Raw genomic sequence first — 23,420 nt, forward strand, 5'->3', positions numbered from 1 at the left:
AGGCGAGATATCGCTATCGAGATTGAAGTCCCTTTAGGAAGAGGAGAAATTAAGTTAATTATTACATGAAATACTCAAAAAGAGTGCTAGAGGAAGTGGGACATAGCTGATACAGGAAGATTGCATTATAAAATTAATTCATCAGTTAAAAGAACTATACAATTTTGGAAGATCTAGGAAAGATGAGGTTATTTTAAAAAGATTTGGGCACACAGGACTAAATGCTCCACTATACAAAATAGATAAACATATTGCAGTTGAATGTGTTTTTTCTTTCTTTTCTTTTGTGGGGTGATAGAAACAGTTAAAATGTCGGAAATGTAATATACAGAGATTTAAATTGATAATGAACTAAAAGGTAATAATAAAGAAAAGATAGCATAAATCGGATATTAGGAAAATGATTAAAAGAAGGTATCGATCAAATAACACTCATTGAATATATGATAGAAACAGGATTTAAAAAATACATTTAATAGTTAAATTAATAAATAAAGCAATGAACAGGGGAACACACGCAAGCTGGGTTTTTTGTGATGGGAGCTAAACACGCAGCAGCCAGAAATCAGCTTGGGTGAACCCGAAATAAAATGAACAATAATTAATATGAATAAAATATCACATAATAAAAATAAATAAAATAATATATGAATAGAGACGAGTGAATATTAACAGTTGGTGGCGGTATGGAGCGGAATACGCCAAAAAAAAAAAAAAAAATCCAAAGAAGAAGAAGACGACTACGGCGCCACAATCAGAAGTTTTTACCGAGTTGATTCATCTGCTGTGTTCATACTTTATTAATAACATTTACACAGATTCTTTTCCGTTTACACTGATATGGCTTATCTCAGTTAACGTATAGTTTGTCAGGGTTTTATGCTATTGAACAGTTTGTTATTTTGATGTGATGTCCGGAGTGTACAGTGATCATGCGCCGCTAGATCACAGTTATGAACGTTGTGTTTAGATCTCTAAGAGTGACAGTTGACCGTCGAGTTTATAGACACATATCTGTAAGCATGATAAGACGCACACAGATTAAGAAAGTGCTCTGTGTTGCTGAGAAAAACGACGCAGCTAAGGGCATCGCAGAGATCATGTCCAACGGTAGATCGAGAAGAGTGAGTGACCTTATAGTTATTAAACGAGTTGTTATTTTTGTCTGTCTAATGTTGTTCGTATGTGCATGTCATGATCATCACTGGTTATGAATCTTGTTTTCTTGACAGAGAGAAGGCTACTCTGTTTACAACAAAATATATGAGTACGAGTACCACCTCTTTGGACAAGTGAGTCGTTTTCTTTTGGTTAATTACTACATATAAGTAGTAGTACATATTGATCATAGTGTTTATTTGTTCACAGAATGTAACCGTAAGCATGACATCTGTGTCAGGACATCTCTTGAGTCTTGAATTCAAAGCTCCCTTTCAGAAATGGTAAAAAAAAAAAGTGATATTTCTCAACACATCTCTTTGATTATACAGGTAAAATATTCAGTTAAACTTTGTCATGTGATCTCTTTCACAGGCATAGTTGTAATCCAGTCCTGTTGTTTGATGCTGAGGTGGAAAAGTACTGCCCTGAAAACTTTATACCTATCAAAGTAATAATTTTCGTGCATGCATTTCAAGATTTTTTTTTTTTTTTTTTTTTTTTTTTTGTAGAATATGAGCATGCACTTTATATTTTAATATATGTATGTGCATTTTCCAGAGGACTCTGGAGAGAGAGGTGAGACAGTGCCAAGCTCTGGTCATTTGGACTGATTGTGACAGAGAAGGGGAAAATATCGGCTTTGAGGTCATTAATGTTTGCAAAGCAGGTAAGTTCAGTGCATCATGGTTCTAGCTATTCACTGTACTGGTGCTGTGTATCTCTAACACCCATTTAACATGGGATATCTTTTAATGAAGTGAAGCCAAACCTTCAGGTCTTCCGTGCACGGTTCTCTGAGATCACCCCCAACTCCATAAGGAGATCCTGTGAGACCCTTACTGAGCCGGACATCAACGTCAGCGATGCGGTGGACGTGAGACAGGAGCTGGATCTCCGCATTGGTAGGCAGTTCAAAATAGAGGAGAACATAAACGCAAACCACTGCATTTCAGACCATGTTGACCAGCATATGTACTTTGTGTTTCTTCAGGGGCTTCATTTACCAGGTTCCAGACTTTACGCTTGCAGAAGATTTTCCCACAATCCCTCTCTGATCAGCTCATCAGTTATGGCAGTTGTCAGTTCCCGACCCTTGGCTTCGTGGTAGAGCGGTTTAAAGCCATTCAAGCCTTCGTCCCTGAAACTTTCTTTAAAATCAAAGGTATTCTTGTTTTTTTTTTTTTTTATTTACACACTTCACATTTAATATTTTTGAACCAAGTACAAGAAGTGCTTTGCAATGTCGTTACTTGTGCTGTCTGTGAAATATCTCTTTGACAGTTGTCCATGAGCCTAATGAAGAGGAATCGGTTGAATTCAGCTGGAAAAGACATCGTCTTTTCAATCACACGGCATGCCTTGTGCTGTATCAGATGTGCATGGAGGTGTGCGCTTCTGCTCGACTTGTTAAAAATGTTTTTTAAAACCATACCTAAGCTTTGTAGTTCATCATTAAGTCATCATACGTTTCCTGTGTCTGGTTTGAATCTATTCGTAGGATCCGATGGCGAAAGTGATATCTGTAACAAGTAAACCAAAAAGCAAATGGCGACCTTTACCTCTTGACACTGTGGTAAGTCATTGAAAACTTGACAGATTTTAGACATTAAAATATTTGAAGATATGGAAAAAAAGTATGTATGTGGACACTCAGACATCACATCCACACACTACCATTCAAAAATGTGAGTTTAGTACAATCTTTTGAATGTTTCTGAGAGAAATCTCTTATGCTTGCCCAGGCTGCATTTATTTGGTAGTAAAAACTGTTATTACTGTGAAATATATTAGTATTTTAAATAACTGTTTTCTATTTTAATCTGTCTTAAACTGTAATTTATACCTAATTTATTCTTACAGTCCCCAAATTTTTGAATGGTATTGTACTTTTGGTCATATAGTATATGTTATTCAACTTCACGCATAATGGTAAATATAGACAAATCTGACAGATTTGTGTACACAATGATCATTAGCTACTGAAGTTAGTATAGCTTGTAAATTGGCTTATACCCATTAAGACCCAAAAATGAGTACTAGTGCTGCTGAGTGAGTTAAATGTGATCAACAACTGAATTAATGAGAAATAATGTAATATATTTGTTCATGGGTTTTAATTTCTTTCTCCAGGAACTTGAAAAACTGGCTTCAAGAAAACTGAGGATAAGTGCCAAAGAAACCATGAAAATCGCAGAAAAGCTGTACACCCAAGGGTATGATAAAGCGAATTTCATCCACATGTCTCAACAGCATGTCTGTTGTGTCCCTTCCCAAATCAGCCTGTCTGTTTCCCTCCAGGTTCATCAGTTATCCTCGTACTGAGACCAACATGTTTCCACAGAACCTGAACCTAACCACGCTGGTTGAGCAACAGACACAAGATAATGAATGGGGAAATTTTGCTCAGCGCATTTTGGAAAGCGGTGGGCCCACACCTCGAAATGGAAACAAATCTGATCAGGCCCATCCCCCCATTCACCCCACCAAATACACCAACAGTTTACAGGTAAGCAGCCTCTCTGTAGGGCTGTCGCGGTGAAGGAATTTCCCTTGCATTAATTTTGAGTGGCTCAATAGCGCGATATGTAGTATTATCCCCATATAGTCTATATACATATATATATTAGTGCTGTCAAACAATTAATTCTGATTAATCGCATCCAAAATAAAAGTTTTTGTTTACATAATATATGTGTATATACTGTGTATATTTATTATGTGTATATAAATACAAACACATGCATGTATATATTTAAGAAAAATCTGTTATGTTTATAAATTAAATGTACTGCGGTTATCATAACAACGACCAAAGATTTGAACACGACAGTGTTGTAATTATTTTTCTTTTTTTAAAGGGAAATGAAAAGCGGCTGTATGAGTTCATAGTACGTCACTTCCTGGCCTGTTGCTCCAAAGATGCTCAGGGACAAGAGGTGACGGTCGAGATTGAAATAGCTGAAGAGAGATTCTCAGCGAGTGGATTGACGATCATTGCTCGCAATTATCTGGAAGTGTACCCTTACGACAAGTGGTACAATAAGGTGGATGCCGCTCAAAACAGAACACATTTTAAAGCTTAGCATATTGTTTTCAGTTAAGAAACCATCTGATCATATTTATATTGCACTTACTAGAGAGACTGGAAAACTGGGTCGGGCTTTCTGGGATGGTACTCAAATGGTTCAGGTCATACTTAGAAGGGAGAGGTTATTATGTGAGTCTAGGAGAGCATAAATCTAAGTGGACGTCCATGATATGTGGAGTCCCACAAGGCTCAATTCTTGCACCACTCTTGTTTAGCCTGTATATGCTTCCACTAAGTCAACTAATGAGAAAGAACCAAATCGCCTACCACAGCTATCCTGATGATACCCAGATTTACCTAGACTTATCTCCAAATGACTACAGCCCCATTGACTCCCTCTGCCAATGCATTGATGAAATTAATAGTTGGATGTGCCAGAACTTTCTTCAGGTAAACAAGGAAAAAACTGAAGTCATTTTATTTGGAAACAAAGATGAAGTTTTCAAGGTGAATGCATAACTTGACTCTAGGGGTCAAACAACTAAAAAAATCAAGTCAGGAATCTTGGTGTGATTCTGGAGACAGACCTTAGTTTCAGTAGTCATGTCAAAGCAGTAACTAAATCAGCATACTATCATTTAAAAAACATTGCAAGAATTAGATGTTTTTTTTTCAAGTCAAGACTTGGAGAAACTAGTTCATGCCTTCATCACTAGCAGGGTGGACTATTGAGATGGGCTTCTCACCGGCCTTCCCAAAAAGACCATTAGACAGCTGCAGCTCATCCAGAACGCTGCTGCCAGGATTCTGACTAGAACCAGAAAATCTTAGCATATCACACCAGTCCTCAGGTCCTTACACTGGCTTCCATTTAGGATTGATTTTAAAGTACTTTTACTCGTATATAAGTCACTAAATGACCTAGGACCGAAATACATTGCAGATATGCTCACTGAATATAAACCTAACAGACCACTCAGTTCACTAGGATCAAGTCAGTTAGAAATACCAAGGGAGTCTTCCTTTAGTTACTATGCCACCCGCAGTTGGAATCAGTTTCCAGAAGAGATCAGATGTGCTAAAACATTAGTCACATTTAAATCTAGACATAAAACTCATCTGTTTAGCTGTGCATTTATTGAATGAGCACTGTGCAATGTCCGAACTGATTGCACTGTATTGTTACTGTTTATTATTTAAAATCATTTTCTATTTCTAACTGTTTTTAAATTCATTTTAAATAAGTAAATGATTTAATCATTTTCAAAGTTTTAAAATTGCTTGTTTTATTTTTGTTATTATTTTTCTTCATGATTACACTTTGAATTACCATTGTGTACGAAATGTGCTATATAAATAAACTTGCCTTGCCTTATATTGTAATACAAGCAGTTTTACTGTATTAAACATGAAAAAAACAGTGTCGGCAATGCATCAGTTAGAATTAGAACTTCAGTTTCTACTGTGAAGCAGCTCTTGTTAGTTCATCTGACCTCGATGGACTGACACGCTTTGGCAAGCTCTTTTTTGCCTAACTTTGTTTCAAATGATGTCACATCAGTTTCACTTTAAATGCCTTTTCTGTCATTAATTACTCACCTTCATGTCTTTTCCCCACAGGTTATTCCATTATATACGGCTGACACCACGTTCCAGCCCACAGCGATTGAGATGGTGGAAGGACAGACCAGTCCACCACAGCTTCTGACCGAGGCTGATCTGATCTCGCTAATGGAGAAACATGGCATTGGTACTAAAAATCTGTCAGTCCAGTTTTGTTCCTTATTTTACAACATGAGGTACGTGACACTCAATTTGAGTTGTTGCTGCAGGTACCGATGCAACACATGCTGAGCACATCGAGACCATAAAGAGTCGCATGTACGTGGGGCTGACGGCGGACCAGAGGTTCCTTCCTGGAGAACTTGGCATGGGTCTCGTTGAAGGTAGCAAGATCAGCATATCGCTAGTACTGAAGTCTTTACAGAATGGTTAGATATCTGTGATTTGTGTGAAACTGAGTGTAACATTGTTTCAGGGTATAATTCAATGGGGTATGAGATGTCTAAACCAGACCTGAGAGCGGAGCTGGAGGCTGACCTTAAGCTTGTATCAGAGGGCCGAAAGGACAAAGCCTCTGTCCTCAGTTATCATGTGGCCAAATACAAGGCTGTTTTTATCGAGTCTGTGAGGAAGGCAAAGAAGTGAGTCTGAATGTAGCACTGCAAAGGTCAATGAGATCTACAGCTAAACTTTAGTTCGTTCCTACTGTACTCTGTGTAGTGGGCAATTACATTTCACATACTAATTTGAAACTTTTCTACAGGTTGGATGAGGCTTTGTCAAATTATCTGGGCCCTGCTCAGGAGATTACTGAACAGGAGCAAGGAGATATGGAGATACCCTTACCAGTGCGAAAGTGTCCACAGTGTAACCGTGACATGGTCCTGAAGAAGAAGAAAGACAGCACCAGGTGAGACAACACCGTGTGTTAATACCTGGAATGGAAATAATTGTAGTTTATTCATTTGTTTTTTGTGCCTCCTCTTCTGATCACACTTTTTATGTCACTCTGTGCAGGATGTTTCTTTCATGTATGGGATATCCTGCCTGTAAAGCAGCTGTCTGGTTTCCAGACACCGTTCTGGAGGTCAGCAGAGATGAGAGCATCTGTCCAACTTGCCATCCACATCCAGTGCATATGTAAGGATTGTGCTTCTCACGTCACTTTGTAATCTTTTTAATATCTTGAAGCATTTATAGTACTGTTCAAAAGTTTGTACTCAGTAAGGTATTTTTTGTAAAAGGTGGGCTAAGCAAGTTTGAACGCTCTTGTTTTGACCACAGCATCAGATCGAGTCCCAAACACACTTTTAGCCAATCAGCAGTAAGGGGGCGTGTCTTGATGCAATGATAGAGAGAAGAGAGGACGGATATTAGCAGATTGACTATACATAGAGAGAGATGGCAGATACAAAAAAAGAGAGGAAAATATCAGAGAAATTTGTTTTGGTGCTCTCAAATATAGTTTGGCAAAAATTCCTAAGTGCACCTATTTTTGTGCAGCAGGGATTCACTAAATTGATCAGAAGTGACAGTAAAGACATTCACAAAGTTACAAAAAAATAATTTTTTAAATAAATGCTTTTCTTTTGAAATTTCTGTTTATCAGAGAATCGTGATGCATCAGGTATCTAATGATCTCTGAAAGCCTAGCTGATTTGAAATCTGCTTTGTCATCACAGAAATATATTAAAAGAGGAACCAGTTCTTTTAAATAGAAATAATATTTCCCGATATTACTATTTTTACTGTATTTTCAATGAAAAAAAAAACAGCCTTGATGTGCATAAGACACTTCTTTTAAAACAAAAGAAATCATGCTGACCCCAAACTTTGAACAGTGTTGTATTTTTGGTAACATGTTTACAATAAGGTTTTTATGTTAGAGTTAGTTTATGCAGTAACTAATATAAAAAAAAACATTGGATAATACTTTAACAGCATTTAATATGTATTTATATCTATATTAATTGTGTAAATTAACTTAAATTGTAATATCTTTTTTTTTGGTACTATAAACAAACTTGAATTATCAACATAAATCAATGTATTTGTAAGCTAACATTAACCTAGATTCAGAAATGTAAAAAAAAAAAATCTTATCTAAAGAATGTTCTAAATTTGTTAGTTCATGGTTTCTACTGTATTGACTAATGCAAAAAAAACTTACACTAGAGAATCGTGGACAATGAGGGTGAATTAACAAAGTAAATATGGTCATTTTAAATAATGTTTTGGTTATATTCATAAAATCCTTGACAGGCTGAAACTTAAATTCAAGAGGGGAAGTTTGCCACCTATGATGCCCCTTGAGTTTGTTGGATGCATTGGAGGATGTGATGAGACTCTCAGAGAGGTCCTAAACTTGAGATATATCCGAGGAGGAGAAGCAGATTCTGTCTCTCGGGCACATAACGGCTCTGGATCAAATCAGCATCAAGTACCTAGAACCAACTCAGCACCTCCATCCAGGGTTACACCTCCAGCACCCGGAGCCAACGGCAGCCGCCCCCCGGCCAGTCTGCCTCCTCCACGGGCAACACATCCACCAGCTCCAGCCCAGGGTGGTGCGATTGTGTGTAACTGTGGTCAGGATGCCCTTCTTCTCACTGTTCGCAAAGAGGGTCCTAATCAAGGCCGTCAGTTTTACAAGTGTAACACAGGAGACTGCAAGTTCTTCCTGTGGGCTGATCTGCCGGCTGAGCAGCCAGCGTCCGGAGGAAACAGGGGACCCATGACTCAAAATCCCCAACCTCCCAGGCCCTCAATTGGCTTTGGGAATGTACCTCAGCAGAGGCAAAATAACAGAGGATCTGGAGGTGAAGATGGTGAAACTATGTGTAACTGTAATGAGCCTGCAGTGACCAGGACCGTCATGAAAGATGGGCCAAACAAAGGGCGAATGTTCCACACCTGCGGGAAACCACGTGATCAGCAGTGTGGGTTCTTCCAGTGGGCCAACGAAAATGTGGCTCCAGGTATAATGCATATCTGTAATGTTTTGCACTGAAGATTTTATATACATAGGCAAAATATGATCAGAATATGCTGAATAGGATCATTCATACATGGACTGCTGTTCAGATATTTAGGGTCAGTAAGATTTGTTTTAAAGAGATTCATACTTTTTATTCAGTGGTCAAAAAGTTGGACAGTAAAAACATTTATGTTAAAAAAGTTTTTTTTTTTTTTTAAAGTTGTTTTTAAGCTTTCTATTAATCAGAAAATTGATCTTCAGCACCAAATCAGCATATGATAATGATTTTTGAAGGAGCATTTGGCACTAAAGACTGGAATAATGATGCTGAAAATACAGTTTGCCAACACAAGAATACATTAGATTTTACATTAAATCATACAATAAATTTAAATCAAGTGACCACATATTAAACATCAAGTATGTTCCAAATTGCTCTGATTGTACCACATTTTGTGGTGGAAAAAAAACAACAGGCATTGTTTTATATGGTTATTATATTTCAGTTGCCAATAATTCTTCAATATTGTCTTTTTTTTTTTTTTTTTAATAATCATTTCCATTTCCTGTCACTTTTTAGCCACAGTTTTCTCTGGAGGAAGTGGTGCCCGACCTCCTGGGAACAAAAAGGCCAGTACTTCTTCAAACAAACCTCCCACGGCCAAAAGGCCAAGAACCTGTGGAATATGTCATGAGCCGGGTCATACACGGGTCACCTGTCCACAGGGCAAATGAAAAAAGAAAAAAAGAAAAAAAAGGTTCCTGCTATTTTTGTAAAATAAAAAAAATACTTGTAAATGAAATTATTCTTATCATACGTTTAATTATTTTTATGTGTATAATACATTGTATTGTGTAAAATAAAGTTATTTTAAGTAAAACATGACTAATCTTTTGTCTTCATTTATTCTCATTAAACGAGTAAATTGTTTAACACAGCAATGTGTTACACAGTCTGACATTTACTGTACACTACATGTAAAATGCTGAACTAAAAGGTTTATCAGAAAAGGTTAATAATGCATTCTAAATACCATAACTGGTCACTTTTTACATTATTGTCTCAGTACAGTAAGTAGTTTGAAGTGAGTAGTGAGGAATACTAAAGAACAATATGTATTTCATGCAGTTGTTTTCTGTTGTTAAGTAATTGTTAAAATGCAGTATGTGTTGTTAATATACGTTAGGCATTTATAACATCTGTAAGTATATATAGTTGAGGAAGTTGCTTTGTGTAAGTGTTTGTTAAATGCATACATGTAACGTCAGTGTAATTGTTTTATGGACTCGGTAGTTTAAAATGCTTAAAATAAAAATAATTACACATATAAAAATCCCCAAAATAATCAGTGCCGGAGTCGAGGTTGAACTGGGGATGTTACGATGGACCCATTGTCCCAGAAGAGGCATGTAACCAACCCTTCAAATCTTTGGTCTCAGGCCTGTCAGTGAGTCTGTAGCACTGCAAATGATTCACTACAGAATCAGCACGGACGGGTTTAACTAACAGTTGTTATTGTATCGAAACAGAAAGAAGTATTTCCGTGGGTGTCTGGTAAGGATGAGCAGATGGGCTGTACTTGTGTTGAGTGTGTTTGCTCCACCAGCAGCCGCTGCTGAACAGAAATAGGCTGAGACTGCTGCCATATCTTCCTAAATTAGACATGGCCGCGACCGGAGTTCTCCCCTTCATCAGGGGAGTAGACCTCAGTGGGAATGACTTTAAGGTAAGAGCTCTGCTTCGAGACGTCTACATGTACTGTGTATTGTACATAAATCACTCGCTCAAGCGAGGAAAGTGTTGTTAGGTTCGTCAGGGTTTCAAAACAGGTTGAGCTAGCTGTGCTAACTCTGTTAGCTTTAGTAGATACCCTGGGCGTTAGCCGGCGACTTGACCAAATGTGTCGCCGTCAATCAAACTGTGCGACAGCAAGGAAACGACTAGAAGTCTGTCGGCGAGTCAGATGTGTTGGTTGAGGCTTTGTACTGCGTCTGGCCTCGATAAATAAACAGCTGCTGACATGGGCTTTCAAAACATGCTGGAGCTTCTTTTAGATTAGATAGAGAGTACAACATACCATATCAGTAATGTATATGAAAAATAAGATTTTAGTAAAATATGTTCAATGAGAATTATTTTACATGAGTGCCTTAAGCGGTATTACACAAGCTCTCAAGTGTCAGTTCACTTGAGTAAATATTGCACTGATTCTCTGTGAGTCTCTGTCTTGTATGAAGCCACTTCAGTCAGATCTGCTCATCTTGAGATGACTGTCAACAGCATGCAAGTCTCATGTTGTTGCTATAGTGAGCACCTCCCATAATCTCTCTGATGAGTTTTTGAAATGACATCATTGCACCAGGTTTAGCTTGATTTAGGCTCCAGACTGACATCAGTGCAGCAGATCCATCAAAAACTGCCAAATCACTCGTATGACTCATGGTGGTCAGATCTGAGACTGTAATGCTTTTTGTCTCTTCTGTTGAACGCAGGGGGGTTATTTCCCGGAGCATGTCAAGTCTATGACCAGCTTGCGATGGCTGAAGCTCAACAGAACGGGGCTTTGCTATCTTCCAGAGGAACTGGCCTCCCTACAGAAACTGGTGATTGGCAACTGAAACACTTGAGTCATAATTTCATATTTTGCGATTAGACTGTTAATGCTCATTCTTGGGTCTTTTTTTATTTTATTTATTTTTTGCTCTTTTGTGTGAAATCAGGAACATTTGTCTGTGAGTCACAACAGCCTGACGACGCTGCATGGAGAGTTATCAAGTCTTCCCAATCTAAGGGTAATGTGAAATATCTCGTTCACATGTTCCTCTGTCTACTTTTCACATAAGTATGTATATATATATATATATATATATATATATATATATATATATATATATATCTATATATATATATATATATCAAATAATTAATGTAACTGTTTACATGCACTTACTTTCATAAGTTGGGGGTCTGAAGGTTTTGTCGTTGTTCTTTGAAAAGAAGTTAATACATTTTATTCAGCAAGGATGCATTAAAAGTAAGGACATTTATGACATTACAAAATATTTCTATGCATGTTTTTTTTTTTTTAAGTTTTAAAGTATTACATTTTAAATAAAAGCTGTTCTTTTGGACTTTCTGTTCTTTAAAGACTCATGAAAGGTATATCATGGTAAAGTGTTAAACTGATGATAATAATAAACATGTTCTTGAGCACTTAAAATCAACATATTGGGATGATCTCTGAAGGATCATTTGACTATGAAGACTGGAATAATGGAGCAATTCAATTTCGCAATAACCAGGAATAAATAAAAAATATTTTATTTTATAAAATATATTTTATCTAATGTAAAATATTTAAATACATTTTGTTAAATAAATGTAGCCTTGGTGCGCATAAGACATCTTTTAATGTCCCAGAATCTTACTGACCCCAAATCTTTGAAACTGTATTTTAAATCACCACAGCATTATTTTCCACAATGTCTCTGTATTCATTTTCAATGCACAGACCAGCATTTAATCTGCTGTTGTTGTTCTGCTGCAGGCGGTTGTGGCCAGAGCAAATAACCTGAAGAACTCTGGCGTTCCTGATGATATTTTTCAGCTGGATGATCTTTCTGTGCTGGTATGTGCAGAATTACTTTGTGTTTATGTCTCTCTTGGGTGGATGAGGTATATATCTCAGCTAAGTGCAAAATCATTTCATTTTATGTAAACCGGTGTGTGTCTCGATTAGTGTAACTATGTGAATTTGTCATGGATTATGCGCTGTATTATGTGTGTTCAGATGTGTTCTTCCCTCTTCTGTTCAGGATCTGAGCTACAACCAACTAACAGAAATCCCTCGGGATTTGGAGAACTCCAGAAACATGTTGGTCTTAAACCTCAGTCACAATAGGTATGGAAGTGAGGAATAATGTTCATGTTTTCTTTTATATTTTGATCTGCTATCATGGTGTTTTTAGGAGGATGATTTGGGGGGCTAGACTGAGTGCTTCTGAAGGAATGGAAAAGAATACAGGGATCCTGAGACGTTTTTAAAAGTTGGAACTATTTTTAACTTCACACACCTTCTTAGAAATTCTATGCACATGGCACAAGATGCTGAAAACCCAATGGAGCGTCCATCTATATCAATGGTTTTCAGCCGTTTTACCTTCAAGGCCCTCACATTGTCCACAACTGAGTTTGAAGGGCCCATGACTTTTCTAAGTGTTTGTGATTTACTAGATAAGAATCGATGCTAATGATTTTTGAATCAAAACGATTTCAACCGTGGATTTCTGCGAAGACACAAATATAATCGGATACTCGCTCATCTCTGATGTTTGCTCTCTCTCTCTCGCAGCATTGATAACATCTCAAATCAGCTGTTCATTAACCTCACTGATCTGCTGTACCTGGACCTGAGTGACAATAATTTGGACAGTCTTCCTCCTCAGATGAGACGCTTGGTCCATTTGCAGACCCTCATACTCAATAATAATCCGCTTATGCACGCGCAGCTGAGGTAAGACAGATGGTTTTTATGACTAGTTTTATTTCCATCTACGTATACTGCCAGGCTACGTTCATTTCAGATGAGCTCATTGTGGTATCAGCATTGCCTCTGATAAACTCTTGTGTGCCTCTGTGGTAACAGGCAGTTACCTGCTATGGTGGCCCTTCAAACCCTTCATTTAAGAAACACTCAGCGTACTCAAAATAACATGCCCACGAGTCTGGAGGGCCTCACTAACCTAGCAGGTAGAGATCCAGGGGTGTTACTGTGCTCTCTGTAAAACAGTGTATCATCAGAGTCTGTAATGGCTGTTGCTCCATGTATAATGAATCTTGTGTGTTTCTGTGCAGACGTGGATCTGTCCTGCAATGATCTGACTCGAGTACCAGAATGCTTGTATTCGCTGGCTAATCTCAAACGGCTGAATCTGAGCAGCAATCAGATATCTGAACTGTCACTGTGTATAGATCAGTGGACTAAACTCGAGACGCTCAACCTTTCTAGGAATCAGCTCACATCCCTGCCTGTAAGTCCCTCAGTGCCATAAAAAGTCAAACAGAGGAACGTAGCACTTATCCGATGTTGTTTGGCTTTGAAAGTGTTTTTGTGCATGTGCAGGAGATAATGCTTCATCACGTTAATAGTATCGTCATTCAGCTTGCATTGATATATTTGATGGCTTGATGCTAATCTTGTCTTTTTTTCTCTCTCTTTTTGATGTGATATGCAGTCTACCATTTGCAAGCTGTCTAAGCTGAAGAAGCTGTATGTGAACTCAAACAAAATAGATTTTGATGGGCTTCCATCTGGTGTTGGAAAATTGTCCAACCTGGTTGAGTTCATGGCTGCAAATAATAATTTGGAGCTTGTTCCAGAGGGGCTTTGCAGGTGAGAACTGACACAGTTTATTGCTAATTTGACTTTTATAAAAGCCAGTGTATATGAAGTTAATGATGATGATGATAATATGTGGCTCTTTGATTTGCTCAGGTGTGGAAAATTGAAAAAGCTGGTTTTGAACAAGAACCGGCTTGTGACATTACCAGAGGCCATTCATTTCCTCACTGACCTGCAGGTAAGAACACTTCACTGAAAAAGGAAAAGACCTCTTCTTCTCATTACCTACACTACCATTTGGGGCCGGTACAATTGATTTCCTTACCTTTTTATAATGTTACAAAAGATTACTATTTTAAACAAACGCTGTTCTTTAGAACTTTCCGTTCATCAAAGAATCCCGAATGATCACAGGTTCCACAAAAATATTTACCAATTTTCATAGGAACTTTTTCCTGAGCACCAAATCAGCATATTAGAATAATTTCTTAAAACATAGAAACCTGTTATTTTAAGAGATTTCTCAAAATAAAACAAAAAACGTTTAATTATATTGCCAACGCCAAACGTTTTTTTTTAATACTTATAAGAGTAAAGAAAAAAATAGTTAATAAATGCTGAATAGAGTTGTTATTGTGACACTTATTGTTTTTTAGGTTTTGGATGTCCGTGAGAATCCAAATCTAGTAATGCCCCCTAAACCAGTGGACAGGACGGCCGAGTGGTACAACATAGACTTCTCTTTGCAGAACCAACTGCGATTGGCTGGTGCGTCTCCAGCCACTGTGGCAGCAGCTGGTGGAGGTACAATACATCTTTCTCTCTCTCTCTCTCTCTCTCTCTAAGAGTTGTGGTGGTGTTGCTGTGTGTATGTGCTTAATTGTTGTTAGCTCAATATCCGTGTCTCAGTGTCTTATCTTAATCTTTGTGTATTATGCAGGAAATAACCCAAGAGACCATATGGCCAGAAAAATGAGGCTAAGGAGACGCAAGGACTCGACCCAGGATGATCAGGCTAAACAGGTGCTGAAGGGAATGTCAGACGTGGCTCAGGAGAAGAACAAATCCATCGAGGTAAGAGAACAACATAGCTCATGGGGGAAGCTTTACAATGGTGCAGGTCATAACATTCCTGGTCTTCTTGTGTCTCACAATATTTTAGGAGAATGGAGACTTAAAACACTCTGATCTGAAAACCAAACGATGGGACAAGAACCTGGAGAAACCGCAGCTGGATTACTCGGAGTTCTTCATGGAGGATGTGGGCCAGATCCCTGGTGTCACCGTTTGGCAGATCGAAAACTTTATTCCCATCCAGGTGGACGAGGCCTTTCTTGGGAAGTTCTACGAGGCAGACTGTTACATTGTTCTCAAGGTCAGGCCTGTGCTTTTTTTTATTTTCTTGTTTCTTAAATGTACTGTAAATTACGTTTTTTTTTATTTTTTTTTATGAGATTTCCAACCCTTTTTTCAATGTATGCTTTGTAATGCACGTTTGCAGACGTTCTTAGATGACAACGGAGCCCTGAACTGGCACATCTATTACTGGATCGGGCAGGAAGCTACCCTTGATAAGAAAGCCGGCTCTGCCATCCATGCTGTCAACCTCCGTAATTATTTGGGAGCTGAGTGCAGGACTATCAGAGAGGAGATGGGAGACGAGAGTGAAGAATTCACTGCAGTCAGTAAAACAAACACTGTTTTCTACACAAAACGATGTGTTTTTGCATTATCAGCATATATTTGTTTCTGTACTGTGTCATTTTAGGTGTTCAACAATGAGATTTCTTATATTGAGGGTGGAACTGCAAGTGGATTTTACACAGTAGAGGACACTCAATACCAAACCAGGTGCCCCACCCAAAACAACACCCAGCACAGCCTCTCCAGTACATCCCTGATCTGACGTGCCCTAATCCCGTTTGTTTTGTGTTTTGGGCAGGTTGTACAGGGTTTATGGGAAAAAGAACATCAGATTAGAATCTGTGCCTCTGAAAGCGTCCTCACTCGACCCCCGGTGAGTTTAACTTGATGTCTTATGTATTTTGATGGGATTGATTTAGTCTGATAATGTTTTTTTTTTTCTCTCTCTTTCTCTGATTTCAAGGTTTGTCTTTTTGTTGGACACTGGTCTTGAGATATTTGTTTGGAGAGGAGGCAATGCAACACTTGGTGGTACTACAAAAGCGAGGTAAGATGCCAACAAATAAGTCGTTTCCCCCCTTTCTGTGGTTCAGATTTGTAGCTTTATAGGTTATGTTATTTATAGGTTATTTGCTGAGAAGATCAACAAAAATGAGCGAAAAGGCAAAGCAGAGATTACAACTTTGATGCAGAATCAGGAACCTCCAGAGTTTTGGGAAATTCTTGGGGGACAGCCCGAGGAAATCAAGAAACATGTCCCAGATGACTTCACTCCTGTCCGACCCAAGCTCTATAAGGTCAGGGAATGGTTTATTATTTGTCGTGTATTCCTTTCCAAAACAACTTTGTTTTTATATTTTGTGCTGTTTTGGTCTGTTAGGTTGGTTTGGGCTTGGGATACCTTGAACTTCCTCAGATCAACTACAAACTCTCTGTGGAGCACAAGGACAAGCTCAAGCTAGATGTGGTTCCCGAGCAAAGACTGGTAATGCGGAGATTTTCACACTGCTATGGTTTGTCATTTACATAATGATTTTAGCAGAATAAAAATTGAATATGTACACTACCTTTCAAATTTTGGGGTTGATGAGATTTCTTTAAAAAACAAATGAATACTTTCATTTAGCAACAAAGTTTGGTGACAAATTTGTGTAACAGTTTGAACTTTTTCAAATAAATGCTGTTCTTCTGAACTTTGTTTTAATAAAGGAAATTGAATAAAATAAATGAAATAAAATATTTAAAAAATATATTTAAATAGACAATAGTTCATTTGAAGTTTTAAAACCTGCTGATTATTAGTGTTGTACTTTTTTTTTAATTGCCCCTGAAAATCTTGTTTTAGGTCCAAGGCCTTTTAGACACTAAAGGAGTCTACATCGTAGATTGCTGGTCGGATGTCTTCATTTGGATCGGCCGTAAGTCCCCACGTCTTGTGCGGGCAGCTGCATTGAAGCTGGGCCAAGAGGTGTGCAGTTTGCTCCATCGGCCAAAACACGCCGTGGTCATCCGCAATCTGGAGGGCACAGAGTGCCAGGTAAAACTGACAAAGTAAAAGAATAAAAAAAACTCTTTGACCCTTTTATTTACAGTCATTCTTTTTTAACCAAAACCACTTTATTACAGAGTGGTCTAATTCCTGTTATATTACCATGTTCCACTCAACAGGTCTTCAAATCCAAGTTCAAGAATTGGGATGACGTGTTGAAGGTGGATTATACCAGGAACGCAGAGAGTGTGAAGCAAAATGAGGGCTTGAGTGGAAAGGTGAAGAAGGATGCAGAGCAGAAGGATCAGATGAAAGCCGACCTGACAGCTCTGTTCCTTCCTAGACAGCCAGCAATGCCTCTCACAGAGGTAAGACCTGAATGAACCGCTCTTTAAACAGCCCAAACTTTCATATTCTGCTACTGAAATTCATTGTCTTTTTGGGTTGTAACTGTGACAGGCGGAACAGATGATGGAGGAGTGGAACGAGGATTTGGACGGCATGGAGGGATTCGTTCTGGAGGGGAAGAAGTTTGCCCGTTTACCAGAGGAGGAGTTTGGGCACTTTTATACTCAGGATTGCTACGTCTTTCTCTGCAGGTTGGTCAGAGGGTTTCATTAAAATTAACTGCAAGAATCCACCAATTCTGAGATGGAAACAATAATGATTGCTAACTAGATTAAATAATAAGACGCCAAAAAAAGACATATCACAGCCTTTCCATTAAATCTCATCCTCTTTGTGCTGGCATCAGTTTATATAAATAGTAATATATTTTATTTAAAGGCACCTTTCAAGGCACTCAAGGACACCATACAGTTTAGTGGTGATGATAAAATCAAGACAAGAATACAACAATTATATTACAGTAAATAGTTTAAAATTGATCAGAAAAAGCTAATTTAAACAGGTGAGTTTTAAGACATGATTTAAACATAGTCAGACAGACATTGTCGTATAGATTGTGGAAGAGAATTCCAGAGATTAGGAGCAGCACAACTAAATGCCCTAGACCCCATATTGGCTAAACAAGCAGAAGTTACAACAAGTGAAAAAGATGAAGAAGATCTGAGGGTACGCTTTGGGGTGTGAATATGAAGCAGATCAGAGAGATTTAGGAATTATGAAGATGGTAGAGAACTGGAGTGATATGCTCAATGGAGGAGGTTCCAGTAATTATACGGGCAGCTGAATTCTGTACCAATTGAAGTTTGTGAAGAAGTTTGTTAGGCAGACCAAAAAGAAGAGAGTTACAGTAATGAATGCGTGAGGTAACTAGAGCATGTACAAGAACATCTGTGGAATTTGGGGTGAGAAATGGACGAAGGCGGCTGATGTTCCGTAAATGGAGATACGCAGACTGAGTAATATTGTTCACATGCTTTTAAAAAGATAATGTACTATCAAAGACCATTCCCAGACCTTTTAACCTATGCATATTAAGCCCTGAATCCACTGCACGATTTTCGGCTGTCCCAGATGAAAGATGGGGTTTGTAAAACAGTCCTAACTGGTGGTCCTGTGTCGTCCAGTGAGAGAGGTTCAAAGTCAAGACCAAAGACTGACAACAATACAGCATGATCACCACACAGTGTGTTTGCTGGTACAATGCACACTTACTGACCAACCAATAAAAATGCGTCATGAAATCAACGCAACATGGCGCTAAAACATAAAACGGCTTAACTCAAGCTCTTATCCCTTCCTCTTTTGCCGCTTCCACTTTTTTCTGCACACATAAAAACTACAACTGCTAAAGTGTGATTTACCCTGCTCTTTTTGTTTCCCATTATCACATGCTGATGACGTTGTATTCTTCTATAATAATAATAATGTCGTAGTGTATGAGTCAAAAGGTGTCATCATCGTACAAGTTTTTTAAATCCATTTCACACAGTGTGACATGCAATGATCTTATAGGAGTGCTAAAATAGTGCGGTGTGTTTTGAGCTTTACTGATTTGTACTAACTAAACAAAAAATTACTTCATTGTTTTAGATCATTGGTCTCAATTCCCGGAGGTCCACAGCTCTGCACAGTTTAGCTCCAACCTTAATCAAACACACCTGAATGAGCGAATCAAGGTCTTCTGGATCACTAGAAACTTCCAAGCAGGTGTTCCGAGCAGGATATTTGTGTGTGTTTTAGGTACTGGGTGCCAGTGGAGTATGAGGATGATCAGGAGAAAGACAAAGACAAAGAGGCAGACGATGAGGACAAACAGCCTGAAGAAGACTTCCAGTGTGTGGTTTACTTCTGGCAGGGCCGTGAGGCCTCCAACATGGGCTGGCTGACCTTCACTTTCAGCCTGCAGAAGAAGTTTGAGAGCTTGTTCCCAGGCAAACTGGAGGTACCACATGTTTGCATGGTTAATCTACATGTTATGAAATGAAACTTCATAGTGTTCATCCTGTTGCCTTGATTGTGTAATCCTCATATGATTCATGAATGTTGTGACTTTTGTTTTAAGCAGACATCATCATCTTGGGTATATTTCAGGTTGTGAGGATGACCCAGCAGCAGGAGAATCTTAAGTTCCTGTCACATTTCAAGAGGAAGTTCATCATCCACAAAGGCAAGAGGAAGCTAAAAGTGGACAGTGTGCAGCCAAGCTTATACCACATCAGAACAAACGGAAGTGCGCTGTGCACCAGGTAACTATATGATATGTCCAGTTAGCATCTCTTCATCTGCTGCTTCTAAAGTAAATTAATTTACATGTGTGGTGTTTTTAGGACTATTCAAATAGCCACAGATTCCAGTAACCTCAACTCTGAATTCTGCTTCATACTGAAGGTAAACAGCAGTGTACTTTATACAAACTGTTCATGTGATGTAAATCATCCAAGCTAATTTGCAGTGGTTTACAAACCATTAATAACTGAAACATTATTTGTGTAGGTGCCGTTTGAAAGTACAGACAACCAGGGAATCGTGTACACGTGGGTGGGCCGAGCAGCAGACCCAGACGAAGCTAAACTGGCAGAGGACATCATGAACACCATGTTCGACGACACCTACAGCAAGCAGGTTCATACAGTGTTTACAAAAATCAAGACATGCATATAATACCTCAAACTTTTCATTTTCCCTTTTCTTCAGGTGATAAATGAAGGAGAAGAGCCAGAAAATTTCTTCTGGGTTGGCATCGGCTCACAGAAGCCATACGATGAAGATGCAGAGTACATGAAATATGCTAGACTCTTTAGGTGAGTATTTCATTTCAGTTTAGTTTATTAATACGCTATTTGATACGCTACTGTTTAAAAGTTTGGAGTCAGAAACAAATGGCTTTTATTCAGCAAGGATGCATTAAATCGATCAAGAGAGCAGAGAAATTTATAATGTTCCACTGTACGTCAAATAAATGCTGTTCTTTTGAACTTTTGATCAAAGGATTAAAAAAGTATCATGGTTTCCACAAAAATATTGAGCAGCACAACTGATTTAAGCATTGATTATTATTATAATTAATGTTTCTTGAGCAGCAATTCTGCATATGAGAATGATTTCTGAAGGTTGTATGATGCTGACAATTCAGCTTTTACATCACAGGAATAAATTATAATTTTAAAAAGAAATTCAAATAGAAAAAAATATATATAAAATATATATATGGTACTGAGATTTAACAATATTATGGCTTTTTGATCATTTGTAGCCATTGTGAGAATAACCATATCATAAATTTCTTACCAAACCCATATGAAATACATTCACATATTTCTGAGGTATTAATGGAGTGGTCCTTTTGTCTCAGGTGCTCCAATGAGAAGGGTTACTTTGCTGTATCAGAGAAGTGCTCCGACTTCTGTCAAGATGACCTGGCCGATGACGACATCATGCTTTTGGACAATGGGAAAGAGGTAGAGCTCGATGTTTGCAGCCGAACAGATTCTCTAAGCAGTGATTTCTGTTACTGAGCTGTTTGTTTGCTTGTTTGGCAGGTTTACATGTGGGTTGGCACACAGACTAGCCAGGTGGAGATTAAACTGAGCTTGAAGGCTTGTCAGGTCAGTTTTATTGTACACCAGCACTCATTTTTATCTTTGCATAGATACACGCTTGTCCTCAGGCCTTTCCCGTGCCTGCTTAACATTGGTGTCACCCCTTCAATCAGGTCTATATTCAGCACATGAGGTCCAAGGATGCAGAGCACCCCAGAAAACTGCGCCTGGTGCGCAAGGGCAACGAACCTCACTGTTTCACCCGCTGTTTCCACGCATGGAGCACCTTCAAGACTGCACCTGCATAAATCAGCCTCACACCTCACACACAGCCTGTCTGAATACAGTTTGAGCAAACAGCACTACTCACAACAGACCATACATTATTAATGTGCACTGCATCACTCTCTTTAAAAAGCTCAAATATATATATTTGCTAATTGAATTTTATATTTATGTGTAGATTTTAGGGGTGCTCCGATCACGATCGGCCGATCGTTAATGTGCATCTCGTCAGTAAAGCCGGTTTTCTAATCAGCGGTTAATTCCATCAGGTGCGTGATTTCACATAGAACAGCTGTTACTACACAGAGCCGTTGTTAATAGAGAGGATGCGCAAATCACGTTAATTTTCAGCGTTTTTCGGCGCATCCTCTCTATTAACAACGGCTCTGTGTAGTATCAGCTGCTCTATGTGAAATCACGCACCTGATGGAATTAACCGCTGATTTGAAAACCGGCTTTACTGACGAAATGCGCATTAACGATCGGCCGATCGTGATCGGAGCACCCCTAGTAGATTTCAAATCAAAGGAAGAGTGTAAACGCTACAGCACTTGGGTAGGCGTTACCTCAAGAGATCAGATGCTGTATTCCTTAAGGGATGTTTTCAAGAAGAACATATCTGTTGAGGGAGAGTCTACAGTCTACATTTTTAACCATCTGGCTGCACAAGTGTTGTGAATTGTCATATCTGTTTACATTTTCTACATTTGAAGCAGTTATTTTAAAGACGTCTCCTTACATAATTTGTTTGGATTACACTTTTCATGTTTTATTCTGTAGATGCATATCACATACTGCCAAAACTCTCCATTATTGAAAGCACAACACCTATGTCTGTTTCAGATATCACCTAAACAGCTTTTCTTTTCTTTTTTGGCCTTTGAATGTGTCTTTCCATTAGTTTGATTTGTTTTACCTTTGGGATGTTGACTCTAAAGCCAATGCTGATGGAATAATGAAGTGCACAGTTTATGTGGGATGTATTTTCAGTTATTTACATGTCCGAATGAGAATGTGTTTTTATGCCCTTTAACCCCCCCGTACAGCTATACCAATGAAGCAGATAACTGAGTGGAACCCAGTGATTTTAATGAAAAATGCAGTCTGTAACCAGCAATCTAGTGGTAGCAGAACAACAGTGTTACCATGATTTGGTCTTCACATATCGAGGCTCTTTGAGCTATTTAGCTGACAGTTTCATACATCACAGATTGTGCTTTTAAAAATAAATAATTTTTAAAAAAAAAGTTGAAAAAGTTATGGTCCTTATTGCTACTTGATAGTTTCTTTTGAATTTTGAATATTTGTTGAACTTGGACAGGGAAATTTTAGTCAATAAAATAAATATTCTTATTTTAATTATGCTGATTGAATTCATTATGGCTGTCATGAAAGGGATTGGGAGAGGTAGAATAGCTCTTTGATCTATTTTGTTTCCTTCTGTCACCGCAGTTTTTTTTTTTTTTTGTCTGCATATATAAATGTATTTCTATGTGTAGAAATATTTTCTGCCACTGATTTCATCTGCAGATGCTCTATTTATGTATTTTGTATTGAATAAAGTTTCATCGCACATCTGTAGCTGACTCTTATGGAGTATTTGTCATTGTATACATGCATGTATGGTGTTAAAATATTAGTGGTATCACATTCACTGCATATATACAAGTAGGGGCGAGTTAATTTGGGTTGTTATTGATAAAGATTTTACCAATTATGAGGTGACTGCAGTCAATACTGCAATTTTTATAAAAAAATTATTATTTTTCATCTAGTCGTGCTGAACAGGAAAAAAGTTTCGCAGTTTTTAGGACTGCTCTAATTTGTGTTATGAAGGAAATTAATACAGAATAACAGCTGAGAGCAAAATGTGAGAGTAAAATTTTTTATATTATTAAATAATATTATTTTGGTAATTAAAATTTGTATTTTTTCTCGTGAAATTATTTTTTCTATATAATGAATATCAAGTGAATATATTATT

The 23,420-nt window shown here is 38.1% G+C and overlaps 2 protein-coding genes across 2 annotated transcripts; both read left to right on the forward strand.

The window, feature by feature from the left end:
* Positions 1 to 701: 701 nt before the first annotated feature.
* top3a (DNA topoisomerase III alpha) lies at positions 702 to 9,615 on the forward strand. Its single transcript, XM_052553299.1, has 19 exons — positions 702 to 1,124; positions 1,233 to 1,292; positions 1,369 to 1,442; positions 1,534 to 1,609; positions 1,720 to 1,828; positions 1,920 to 2,063; positions 2,153 to 2,323; positions 2,443 to 2,546; positions 2,660 to 2,734; positions 3,292 to 3,374; positions 3,460 to 3,667; positions 4,020 to 4,205; positions 5,810 to 5,939; positions 6,022 to 6,135; positions 6,228 to 6,393; positions 6,516 to 6,662; positions 6,770 to 6,892; positions 8,015 to 8,730; positions 9,310 to 9,615. The coding sequence occupies exons 1-19, from the start codon at positions 954 to 956 to the stop codon at positions 9,462 to 9,464; spliced, it is 3,012 nt and encodes a 1,003-aa protein (XP_052409259.1). The 5' UTR covers positions 702 to 953; the 3' UTR covers positions 9,465 to 9,615.
* A 527-nt stretch (positions 9,616 to 10,142) lies between these two features.
* flii (FLII actin remodeling protein) lies at positions 10,143 to 23,017 on the forward strand. Its single transcript, XM_052551565.1, has 30 exons — positions 10,143 to 10,456; positions 11,223 to 11,333; positions 11,451 to 11,522; positions 12,278 to 12,358; positions 12,546 to 12,631; positions 13,082 to 13,243; positions 13,376 to 13,479; positions 13,585 to 13,760; positions 13,965 to 14,122; positions 14,225 to 14,309; positions 14,728 to 14,875; positions 15,012 to 15,145; positions 15,234 to 15,446; positions 15,573 to 15,752; positions 15,840 to 15,922; positions 16,014 to 16,088; positions 16,179 to 16,262; positions 16,341 to 16,512; positions 16,596 to 16,700; positions 17,061 to 17,252; positions 17,384 to 17,572; positions 17,664 to 17,803; positions 19,353 to 19,554; positions 19,704 to 19,858; positions 19,940 to 20,000; positions 20,106 to 20,234; positions 20,307 to 20,413; positions 20,965 to 21,070; positions 21,152 to 21,217; positions 21,325 to 23,017. The coding sequence occupies exons 1-30, from the start codon at positions 10,394 to 10,396 to the stop codon at positions 21,457 to 21,459; spliced, it is 3,774 nt and encodes a 1,257-aa protein (XP_052407525.1). The 5' UTR covers positions 10,143 to 10,393; the 3' UTR covers positions 21,460 to 23,017.
* Positions 23,018 to 23,420: the final 403 nt, after the last annotated feature.

This window comes from Carassius gibelio, chromosome B3 (assembly GCF_023724105.1).
Source record: "Carassius gibelio isolate Cgi1373 ecotype wild population from Czech Republic chromosome B3, carGib1.2-hapl.c, whole genome shotgun sequence".
Lineage (NCBI taxonomy): Eukaryota > Metazoa > Chordata > Actinopteri > Cypriniformes > Cyprinidae > Carassius > Carassius gibelio.